Source organism: Temnothorax americanus, unplaced genomic scaffold, assembly GCF_048541705.1.
Source record: "Temnothorax americanus isolate GAGA-0224 unplaced genomic scaffold, ASM4854170v1 Scaffold28, whole genome shotgun sequence".
Taxonomy (NCBI): Eukaryota; Metazoa; Arthropoda; class Insecta; order Hymenoptera; family Formicidae; genus Temnothorax; species Temnothorax americanus.
In genome coordinates, this window is record NW_027509421.1 from 2,600,540 (window position 1) to 2,613,809 (window position 13,270).

The 13,270-nt window shown below is 34.0% G+C and overlaps 1 protein-coding gene across 2 annotated transcripts in view; it reads right to left on the minus strand.

Moving 5' to 3' along the window:
* LOC143899580 (scavenger receptor class B member 1) overlaps positions 1-13,270 on the minus strand; it is a 40,447-nt gene that overhangs the window by 6,628 nt on the left and 20,549 nt on the right. For both annotated transcript variants that reach the window (XM_077409951.1, XM_077409950.1), the window contains 2 exons: positions 7,396-7,651; positions 5,808-5,949 (listed from right to left, as the gene is read on the minus strand). In XM_077409951.1, coding sequence (XP_077266077.1) covers positions 5,808-5,949; positions 7,396-7,651 — 398 coding nt within the window. The remainder of the gene's footprint in view (positions 1-5,807; positions 5,950-7,395; positions 7,652-13,270) is intronic.

Below are 13,270 nucleotides of genomic sequence, written 5' to 3' on the forward strand. Positions count from 1 at the left end.
ATTCTTATTTTCATCATCCCGTTAACAAAGTGAAAAGTGATTTTCATGCGATAATTAGAAGCAATATTATCGGTTAATACACAATAGAGAACTGGGTGTTTATTTTTTATTTATATATTCAAATAACTAATATAAAATTATATATTTTAAATTTAAGTTACTAGAAAACTAATATTATTTTTAAAAAATGAAAATAAGTACGAATAGATGTATGTATTCATAGCTAATTATTAAAGTGTAAATTATGTGATCCATTAAATTGCTGGATCACCGACGTGTTTTATTGACATTTGTTGTCCGTTGACATTTATTGTGTGTCGTTATAATATGTCGCTCTTTATCAAATTAAGTATGACATATCAATATCTCTCAACAGAAGAAAGAAAAATGCATTTGCAATCTTTAGACATTCTTCATCCACGCGATTGTCAGGGTCATTGACTTTACTGATAAGAAGACTCTAAGATAGTAATAAACAATAACACACGTGGTTTCTATCTAGAATATCCTATATAATTCTAGAATGTTTGTTCTATCTAATTAACCAGTTTCTATCTAGCATCTTACAAAATTCTGGAATATTTGTTCTGTTCGAAATTGTATTATATATGTAGAGAAAATAAGCAAGAGTTTAAATAAAAATAAAAAATAATACTGATTTGTGTGCCTTGTAAAATTTTTAATATGTTTCCGATAATATATGTTCCAATGGCAATATAACAAACTACATTATTATAAATTATAGTACTGTCGTTAAAAATTAAATTTTTGAAAACTTACTATAAGATGAGTCCAATAAGATAAAAAATAAAAAAAAAATTGATTTTTTAAGAACACAGATGAAGATTTGAAGATTTAGATGAAGAACTTTTTTATTTTTTAATTATTTGTTTGATAAATATAAATTTTAATAGAGATGTAAAATGTAATAATTAGAAAATCATTTTTATTACATCTCTCTTAATTTTAATGCCATTGAATTTTCAAGAGACTCCATATAACTCGGTAGTAATACTAGTAATTAACGTCAATAAATAATGGCTACTGCATGCAATAGAAAAGCTGAACATAAACGAAACGCTTTCTCTCGTGCGACCTTTTAAATAGATAAGAGTGTTTACGGCGTATCTATTACTCTTAACTGACGGCTTTTACAATTTGCGTGCCCACGAGGAATGTATTGCTTAAGCGGATTCTTCGCGAAACACGGTTCACTGCACCTCTTGCACGTTAAACAGCGAATTTAATTAAATGTTGAGATTCTATTTCTTCGTAAACGCAATAACTTTTAAAACAATCACCGTGTCGGCACAACAGGTGGATTTATGTAGCACGTAAGACGCAAAGAGGACATTGTAATGTACCAATCTATTTTGCATAAGGATTTTTGTAAATAAGTTATGATCTAATAATTTAGCTCTTAATCAAATCGTCGAGTCACGTTTGTATATATAGCATTGACTTGAAAACTATTTTATAATAGCCGCGCGTGATTTGTGATTGCGTGAATTGCCAAAAAGAAATTTTACATAAATAATTCTATAATTTAATTTAAAATTAATTTATTTTGTCAATTAATTTTACGCTTATAAAAATATGACATGTTTAATTAATTAATTTCTTAAATATTGGTATATAATGCTTTTATATAATAAGAAAAGATTAATCTCGATCAATCTTTAAAAGGAATTAGATATGAAAAAAATGACATACGTATGGTTTTTTATCTTAAAAGTATTGTGTCATTACACTCGTGTAATGAAAAGCTCATCGTTTTGCATGAATTTACATAATTGGGCAGTAAAGGCGATTATTTGTCATGATAAAGTCAGCTAATGGATATAAATGGATTTTGAGACATAATGCACGTTTTTTCATTAAGTATGGTATTAATATGACAAGTTTTATGAATAGGTTAATAATAAGCGCGTTACATCGTCAATTTTGCGTTTTACGCATCATCATTTGCATGTTCAAACCAGTACAAATGAAAGTATATATTTACTTGCGTTAACAACGCAACTATTAATTGTTTTAGATTAACTTTTGTTTATAGCATAAGTGCCCCTCAAGATTGCTTTTTACCATTCGATACTTTAAATGTTGACATGGTTCTCGAAAGTTTTAAGTTTTTATACGAAATTGTTTTACAATGAGACGCTCCGCCGTGTACGTCTTATTCTCTTTAAATATCTGCATGTAATTAAACGGTGTCATGATTCGCCGCATCATTCATTTACACGATGAAATGTGGAACGCCACATTGTGCGATTATTTTCGATAATGTTAACAATGAGAACAATGAGTTTTTTATTGAAAGAACTGTCGAAACTACGATACTTGACAGTAAGAATGCACCCATTGTTCTCATTATAAGCATTTTAATTATTGAAAGTATCAATTGAAGATTTGTACGAGAAATTATATAAAAATATGTAATGTAATGTAAAAAAAAAAAAAAAAAAAAAAAAAAAAAACAGAGCAGTATTTGACACCAATCGAAAAATAATTAAATTAATGTCGAATTTGAAAGTCATGATTGGGAGGGAGTCTTGCGCAAGCATCGCATTGTGCAAACATTAATAATAATCGAATTTCTCCGAGGTGACGATGGAAAGAGCGTTAAGCTTGTGCACTTCTTAAGTAGCACCGAATGCGTCTTCCTGGATTCTCTCAGGGCTGCTTGACCGCGCCAGGCAAACGCGACCGGTTTCTCCAAGAGATGCATTTCTGCATCTTGCGAGTGGAAACTTCGGCGTAGCGCGGCGACATATTCTAGAGAAATTTGCATCGCGTTGAAAGAATACGTCAGAATATGGAAAATATTTAATTGCCGTTTCGCGCGCGCCGCGGTATAATATTACGTAAATAAGTAGTCGGCAATCGGAGTCAGCGCGAGTTCTTATCACTTGCAATATCTGGGTTATTAACTTGTGTCCAAGTCCACAAGTTACAATTCTATTAATTATACGATCATATGACATATATCACGAAAATAATACAGTCCACTGGATTTTCTCGCACTCCAGCAAGATAATCTCGAGAATAACCAGTCAGCTGCGAGCGCGCGTAAATATTCATGAGTAAAAACTCGATCGCTTAATATTGCGCGTTTAATATTTAGTTTTACCGGTGACACAATGAGGTATAACGCGGGACGCGTTTGCCGGGAGCACCTGGTTTTTCAATTAATAAATTAATCGTCGCAAAAACATATGCATATCCGAGAAAACGCGGCGGTGTCGTTAGTATTATATAAAGATATGGAATGTGTCGTCCATAAACTGACGCACATAATAAAGATTCTTGAATCTCGCCGGGAAACGGAGGGTCTTTGCGAAATCGATCGTAATTAATGATTTGTTGTTAAAATTTACGACGTGCCAGATCGTGCCATATCGAATAAATGAAATGGCATAGAAATGTCGCGGGAGAAGTCCGAGTTTCCAATAAACTTCGCTTGCATCAGCGTAGATCAGCACTAACTCACAATCAGGATTAGATTGCAGACGTTTAGTGCAAGTGAGTCGGTGACTAAGTCGTCTTATGTTGCAAATCGAAAATTTTTTTATATTATTGTTTTTTGTATACGCATCATATTTTTGTTTGTCAACTGATTCTTACGATTACGATACGTTGCACTGCACGCGATATTAGAATATTTAATTAAAAAATTTAATACTTTATTATAAAAAAAAATGTTCAAGAATAAGTAATCGTTGAAATCGTGAGCAATATAAAAAGAAAGGATTTTGTTACATACATATCCATTGACCTATTAAATTAATTAATAATTAAACGTTATAATTTACATATATCACGGACATCCATTAGATATCTAATACCATTAGTAACAAAAAGTTTCTATCATCAGTATTAATTAAAAGTCTGAATATAGTAAGTTGTTTGATGATTATTTAAAAGATATATATGTGCACCAGGCACACTCCGATATCCTTCATACCCGTAAGAAAAACAGAATTAATTAATTGTAATCTGATATTACTAGTATGTTAAGGTAGGCGTCTTGCTACGTGCTGGTCATGTGACTGTTGGTAGGTTTTTACGTTCAAAAATATATTTCAGGCAATTTTTGCTAAGGGAAAAATAATTTTATGACGTATGGTGTAAAATTTCATACGTGACAAAGTATGTTACTTTTTCCAAATTACGTGATTTTTTTCATTTGACTCCGTTTTGATCAGCTGATCATGCGAGTCGTCGAGAAAGGTTACAAGTGAGAAAAATACTTTTCGATTGAATTTTGACAATTACTGAGAAAGGGTTTCAAAACGCATGACAGGGGTGTCAATCACTATCCACGTCGGCTAAGAAAGACGAGTCCCATAACCTGCAACTACAGTGATTAGCCAGCGGCGTTGCCAAGTCTTCCCAACCTCACCTCGACCAAAAAATGTCTGCTCGATTACCGCATTTTCACTAAAATAAACTAAAAAATTAGCAGCGAAATCTCCGGTAAACTATATATTTTATGGTTGCATCGGATTCTTCGAAATCTAATGTGCAAAAAGCAATGTTTTTTCTCACTTCATCTAATCGAAAAATGCGAAAATATGTGATTGAAACCGTGATAGAGCCTTCTTTTTCTGGCCGTCTGTATGAAGTAATGCAAAAGTTGTGATTTTCGAGATCGATTTTCTAGAGTAAATAGTTTGTAAGGAGCCACAGAAAAAATCGACTGCAAAGCTGATCATATAATTTGATATAAAATCCGAAATCGAAAACTTTATCTAATACATGCCCTGACGAGACAACTACCTTAATGTAAACGTAGTGCGATAAAAATATAATAGTTTTTGTTAGTCTCTGTATTTATTATTACGCGCATTTACTCCTCAATTATATACTATTTTTACTCGAGCTATACGTCATTGGTTAATAGTCATACGTCAGAGATATTTGGGTTTCTTCCATTATTTATCTGAACAAAGTTTACAGCTCTGTTACATATTATCGCTATTGTCACGTCTTGATATGCGCGATGTTGAATAATACTCGATAAGTTTTCGGTAATCCTAGATATCAAGTCAGACGTGTCGAACGTGTCACAAATGACGATAATAAAGCATGTCCCTCGATTAATTGTATCATTCTCGATAATTAAATGTTTCTTTGAACCGCGTAATAAGAAAATTTCGTTCGATTTTTCATCGATTTATACGTTAAGAGCACGCCGTAAAAGCTTAACTTTTAATCAGTTATTCTGTCCGCAAGTTAATTATTCTTTAATTAACGTGTATCAATCACCGTCTGAGATCGATACAATCTACGATTTTCTTTACGATTAGTATAATCGATACAATCTACGATTTTCTTTATGATTAGTACAAATTAATTCTAAAGTCTGCTCTGTAATTAGCCGTAATTATAGACGGAATAAGTAAGATTTAAAAGATCTCGAATTAGTACACGATTGATATATTTTATAAAATTGGAGATCTCGCCTTACATATCTTAATTAATTTATCTTAATTAACAAACGCCTCATTTATTTTAATTAATAAACAAGTTAATTTTCAATTAACTGCAGAATTCAATGTACAGAAAAAGAAATGGAAAGTAATCGTTAATCAAAATCTTATCGTATTATATTTCTAAAATTTTTTCACTTTTAAAACAGGACCGGCACGTTTCACAGAGTGAGCGACTAGTCATTTTTGCACGAACGGGCTCGTTTATCAGAACGAACGTGCACATTAATCGTGGTCTCGTTTACGCGTCCGATAAGGTATAAGGTCTCTCACCATATTATTTACGATTTACAAGAGCAATATTTTACTACTTACGAATAGCGCGATATTCGGCATTATTACGAGGTCCTCTTCCGTGCCGTTGCTCATTTCCGGAATGTATATCAGTGGATGCTTTGGTACCGCCGATAGCGTACCATTGTCATTGAAAACTACCTTTGCGTGCTCGAAGGTTTCTCTGCAACGAGAATTATGGTATGATGTTAGCCATTAATTTATTATTATATTCGTGCAATTATATTAAAATACATTCTTTTGCATCTTGCGTACAATTTTTGAAAATACACTTTTCGGCACGGCGGCGGCGGGCCAAATGTGTCGTCGTTGTGCAATTAAATTTTTATTATATGAAAATATCTCATTGATAAAAAATATTTAAAGATAGAGATTATATATTTATAGAATTATAGATAGAGATTATATAAGATTATATTTGAACACGATGTGATTATGTATACCTAATAGAAAAACATTACTATTTACACAAAAAAAAGTTATGTAAATATTATCGGAATAAAGATATTATTGGAAGATATAAAAATTACTTTTAGATAAATATCTATATTACAATTACAATTAGAATATAATTCTCTGCAAAATTTATTTAACAAATTATTTTTAATTCAGGCATATAATTGGATAAAGCTTTATTTGTCAATTTTTTAAAATTCAAGTTTTTGAAAGAGATTACAGATTTGTACTTCTTTCTAGTTATTTCTATTCCTTTCAATTTTATTCTGTTATTTTTATGTATGTGCTTTTTTTCTTTCTGTTACTCTGCTATTAATTTTACAAGCGTTTAAGGAATAATTAGTTGAAAGGTTGTCGATTGATAATGAATTGGTGTGAGCTTGAGTCATTTCAGCCAAGGACAATTACATTCGATCGGGCGAGTGCAATACATTATGCAAATTTACCTCGTTTCAATGCCGGGGATGAAAAATACGAGTGCAATTGAACGACGGTGATTTGTACACGGAATAAAACTAGATCGTGTGAATTTAATAAATATTATTTACGAGATGACTAATTATTTCTTCTGCGCTCTTGACGGCCTTTACTTTCCGCGATATTGAAAAAAATTCTCTTTTACTACAGGAGTATATATAATTTCCACTGCGTTGGAGTTTTCCATTCTGGCTCGAGCTACCTTTCTTTAACATGCAATCGAATGTACTTCTTTAAATAGTCATATAAGTCATTTAAATGTCATTTAATTCAGAGGTATTTCCTTTTTTTTATTCTATTAGATTCTTTATTTAAGACTTAGATATCTAAAAAGAGCAAGAATGTTTTTGAAACAAATTCGTGACGTAGTTCGATTCAGATGCTCGATAAATGACAGAACACAAAATTATAATGATAACAACGAGACATAGGCCGGTATTCATAGTCGATTCTTATTTCAAGACCGTCTTGAGATGCTAATACGGCTCTGCAGTGATTGGTTCATGACATCTTAAGATTGTACTTAAGACGGTTTTAAATATAAGAACCGACTACGAATACCGGTCATAGGTTGAATGAATTGCGGTTCACGATCTGTTCTGAACTCGAGCTATAAAACAGCGATTATATGGGTGTTCTTATGAACAGGATTCCATAAAATTATTATGCTCATTACTTGTACACGTAGGGCCCAACTTCTTGGAATCGTAGCTTGCTTTCCTCGCCGCTCAGGTATTGGTCGCGATTTGTTACGTTAAACAGGTAAACCTTGAGGTAGAGGTCGACCTCGGGTTTTCGCCATAACTCGAAGGTCTCGCCGCCATCGCCGAAGGGCAATTTCCACTTGAATATTAATTCATAGGGGTGATACAGCAGGGTAAGATAGCCGCATACCAGGCTAAGTAGACCGAGAGTCATCAGTATGAAGGTATCTGTGGGCAAAAAACGGTAAAGGCGTTATCCAAACGAGCCGTTAACCGACGATTGTGGAATCTGCTGAAATTATAGCGAAGCCATAAAGCAGCTGTAATCAGATATCTTTTCTAACAAGGCTGCTTTTACTCTATTATTTCTCATACCTGTCTATACGTACTCTGATCTTATCGTCGAGCGATCTTCTATGGGATAAAATTACTTCCTTATATATAACAGAGAAGATGCGCGATATTATATTTGCACTTCTGCATCTTACAAATAGTTCGAGAAGATGTCTTTATTTTTGCATCTTACAAATATTTTTAATTGTTCTGAATAATATACGTTATACAACATTCATTTAAAGATACCGAAAATAAGGAGACCGTTGCATATAATCTTTAAGATCAGAGAAGTTTTATTATTAAATGTTATAATATATTCTGACAAATATAACCATACAATTTCCATCGCCCAAATAGAAGGTATTAAATATGTTATAGCTAGCGCAACGGAGCGCAGTTGTGAAATATAATTAATTGTTTTCTGCGAAGTGATTTATCGGGGCAGTAAATATTACTGTTTCCTGTACTTTTCTATCTTGGTTGCATTTACGAATTTATGAGCTTCAACCCAGATCAAAATTGCTAATCTTAGCGATTTTGATCGCCAGATAAACATGACTTACACGAATATTGCAGCAACTTTCATAGATATTTTCTATGGTTTCGTAATTTATGCGCCCGCCGAGAGAAATACCCTGCTTTTCTTTGACCAGTGACTCGTGGCATCGTAACTTTTGCAGCGGGCATTATTGCGATATTGGAATTACAATGGAGGGTTAATCGAGTGAACAAATAATCTCTTGATAGCGCGTGGTGTATTGCGCGATCAAGAGATCTCCTCTATAATTTTTCGCCGCGAGGATGAGAAATGGTACTCGACCGTTTACGGTGGTTAGCGATGAGTGCAATCGAGCAATCACTTTGAAACTGAGATCGACTTTTCGTTTAGCTATTATTTTATCTTCAACATAAACGAAGATTGATGTTAATTTGGTCACTTATGTAAGTTATGTAACAATCAATGTCAGTATAATGTAAATGTATAATAAAGTCATATATATATATATATATATATATATATATATATATATACACACGCATACTGTACAAGACACACACACATACTCATGAGTAAATTTTAAATATAAAATATAATTAAATATAACTTCTATTTAGGCTAGCAAATTCTGTGTTTTGCTTTCTCATAGAAGAAGCTTTGTTTTCGTTTGCTTTTTTATCTTTCTTATCAGTAAAACTTGGAAGCTTTGTATTGTTTTTCTTATTTTAATTCCTTATGTCTAACACATTTTTATTACGGATACCATTCCGAATAATAAGCTACTAATGTATTAATATATAGAGAAACAAATCACATTTTTAATCTAATAATCTAATATTCCTTTATGTATAATTTTCTGTAATTTAATAATCAGAATGCGAATAAGAGAATATTAAAGTTAATAGAAAAATTAAAATTGTGCGAAATAATTACATTAATTTTCAACTGATTTCTTTCCATGCAATTTCTGTTCTTATGCTTATACTGACGTATTTTTAAAGATATTTTTGGAGAAATAGTTAAATTCATTAAATCTCAAAAAATACTTTTTAGCAATTGATACTATTAATTATACTTAAATTCTTGTCTGGTATTTATGGGTGTGTTGCTTATTGTGTGCAACTGTCGTTTATATGAAAATAGGCGTATATATTACGCAAATCCCTGGATTATTACAATTTATCACGCAGTCATCAAGAAAAACAATATTAGCAGTGCGAATGTCTACGCATTGTTATCGTATAATTCATCCGGTTCAGACAAACGATACGAGGAAAAAACCTTGGATCTTTAAGATTAGATGCAAACGCCTCCTGATTTTGCTTCCGATATCTTAGACAGGACAAATTGTTACTCCTGATTTTTTGCATGAATAATTTGTTTTTTAACGCAAAACCACTCTGTCATCATCAAGTTTAAAGTACGCAGTTAAGTAATTCTTAATATGATTTCCTTTGATGTTCATGTGGCTATTTTATTTCTTGTTTTTTTTTTGAAGTTTACGATTATAGCGCTTGCTCGCTTATACCGCATTATGTATAATGTTATAGCATTATATATCCTGTTTTAGCTACTAAATACTAGGATCTCTTTGACAAATTGATTGTTCTTTAGCGGCGTAGTAAAAAAAAGCTCTTGTTATGTTCCGTGATTCTCTATTTACTGAAGAATGTTTTATTATTTATTTGTTTAAAATTTTATTTAAGAGCTTTATTTTGTTACTTATTACTAAAAATATTAGTACATGAAAAAGTGATTTAGCATTATAGCTTTTTCATTTTTTATGTAGCTCTCGATCGTCATTTTAATACGTATCATATTAAACGTATCATTTTAAACGTGTATATATATACTTATTAATATTAATTAAACAGCTAAGAAATGACTAATTAGATTCGTGTCAAAAACCTCCGTCATCGATAAAAAATAAATCAATGCGTAACATGATCGCGAGACGCAATTTAGAACGTAAATGTAGGAAGTATTCTAAAACCAAAGATATAAGGATGTGAATTATTAGCAATTATTAATTATTATCAACGCCAACGTTTGTTATTGCAAAATTCGCAGTTGATATAGCCGTGCGTTGTATGTCGAATCCGAGTGTCTTCGTACTGGTATATTCTATCGACTTGAACGACATTTTTTTGTTCCAGCGCGGGCGACTCTGAATGACTGTCGAACGCGTATCGCGGCGCCAATCTTTTTTTCCTCGATGCACACTCGATGACGCACAGCGCGCGACGCGCGACCGTGCTACCGTAACAGTTAAGTAATCCTATACAAGATCACGCTCAAGATATGCCGATGTGTATTGCGGAAGTATAATGTAGTCCAGTCAAATTAGACATTTGAGCTCGGAAGTGAAGCGGTATCAATGAAACCTTTTTAGGGTTATTGGGGGGATGTAGAAGAGCTTATTTCTGAGTTGTCGGGTTAATCGAACCGATGGGTTTTTAAGGGGGGGAGGGGGAATGAAAAATTTCGTTTTTTTGCAATAACTCGGCGAATTTTGACCGTACATGATTTACTAACCTCTCATTTTGTAGCTCTTTTAAAGCCCTACAATTCATTTCCTGAAGACCTTAAATTAAAATCAATATTTGTCGAGTTCTAGCGAGTCCCGAGCGCACTCGACTCGACATGCGACGCGCCGTCGCATGGCCGATCGTCATCGCGGCGGCGCGCCGCGCGTTAAAAGCGCGACTTCCAGAGGCTTCCCTGGGCTCAATTTTTAACGAATCTAAACGACTGACCCCTCGTTTTGTAGGTCTCTTTAAGCCCTACAACTTTGTCAGTAGCGGCACATTTCTATCTATTAATGGAAACGAGATAAACGCAAAAAACCGCGACAAAATGCATTTTTTCCCACTTTCACCGGCTAGAACTCGACGAATATTGATTTTAAGTTAGGGTCTTCAGGAAATGAATTGTAGGGCTTTAAAAGAGCTACAAAATGAAAGGTTAGTAAATCATGTACGGTCAAAATTCGCCGAGTTATTGCGAAAAAAACGAAATTTTTCATTCCCCCTCCCCCCCTTAAAAACCCATCGGTCCGATTAACCCGACAACTCAGAAATAAGCTCTTCTACATCTCCCCAACAACCCTAAAAAGGTTTCATTGATACCGCTTCACTTCCGAGCAAAAGCCTTTTTTTTGTCTAATTTGACTGGACTAATGGGAGATATTTATTCGCACGCTTCTCTGTGTACGAAGAACATCGGGCACTGCTCGATATTTATCGATCGAGGATTATCTCGCTGCGCCCACGCATTGCTATTTCCATACAAACGATCCTTAGATTTTATAATAGATATACACAATCGCAAACAGAACATATTTTAAATGTCGTATAATTCGCAATAGAGTTATGTAAGCTCTTTGAAATTGTTACATCGAATCACGCTAAAATATATTATTGATATATACATATAAAAATATACATATAAATATTATATATATATGTATATAAATATATACATATGTATATCGAGCAAGTTCTTCTCGATGAAAAATATATGATACATACTTTAGAAAAAAATTGTTTACTTAAATAATATAAAAATTATTTAATGTCATTAAATATATAATTGTTAGATTTATATATTAATTCTTCATAAATTAAACGAAAGAATTACTGTTTGAGAAATCGAAGAGTTCCTTCCGCGAAGTGTTAGGTTACGTAAAGATATATATTTGTGTGATTATTGATATTGTGTATAATAATATTGTGCCGTAATTAAAAACTGCGATTAAGAAGCGAAAGTTAAATTTACTGGAGTACAATTAAGCTATAAACGTCCACGCGTTCGCGCGTGTCATATATTGTCATAGTCGTCCAGGCCGTAGAAAAGGCGTTCTGCTCGCCGCCTGTTGCAAGATTGCTGGCAACGTACTACTGTGTCGTAATGATTTTCCGGTGGTAATCGAGACGAGACTGTAAATGCATGATCAAATAGAAAGTGCATAGTTACGCCGCGTATTCCTCTATTCTACATTGTTTTACACTTAGCATGTACCGCGTACGGTAGTTGCGTCCGTGTGTGTCAGCAGACACGCGGCGTGCGTCAGCACGTGGATACTTTGTCAACCTTTCGATGACGTTACAGGGCAAACTTGACACGTAAGGTATTATATTGGCGAAGATTGACTCGATAAAAATAATGGACAAGCCGGCAGTTCATAAATGTCAGCTTCTGTCTGTAATCATGCATCTAACTATCAATTGATTAACACCGACTGTCAATCATCTAGCAGGTGTTAATTAAGAGTGGATAAAAAGTATGTAAATCAGGGAGCTCGTTCGAGCGATTTCCCGCTGGTTCGCGATGACGTTTCGACTTTGCGCAATGTAGATAAGTAGTCGTCGGTAGTTTAGCCCTCGCGGTTTTCACTGCGACGAAACACAATCTAAGAAAGCGGTGCGAGAGTTTCTCTCGCGCGCATTTTCGCCGGCTGTTGCCTCACGTCGTGCTATTTGCAATGAAAATCAATTTGATAATTCTACGGAGTTAGTTTGCCCGCCGGATTTTACTGCGGTTGATTTTATCTGCGCGCGGTTTGCGGCAAAGCGCTGTTTAACTGTTCGCGAACTGGTTCCGACCGTGTTCTCGTTTATAAACCTCGCATTCCTTCATCGGACCTACAATCCTCGTCATCGGGCACTGTTTCGTTTCGATCGTATTTTCCTCGGCGTTCTTTATTTCGCGACGGATCCTTACGTAATACGCCGATAAATCCTCAAATGACGGTAGCGCAATGGTGGTATGTGCGAGAGGGCCGTTTACATAACTGCGGCACCTGCTGACCGTTTTAAGAGTGTCAACTTCTATCTTGTCGTTCGTTAAATTCGATTCGTGTAGGCGTTAGTGGCCGGTAATGATTTTTGTTCGTACGTTTATACCGACCTGCGTATATGTGTATAGGCGCTTTTTCGGAATGTCGTCTTTATCTTACTTCCGTAACAACAAGAATTCGCCGTGCTCTTTGCATTTAAACAAAGCAAGAAAGC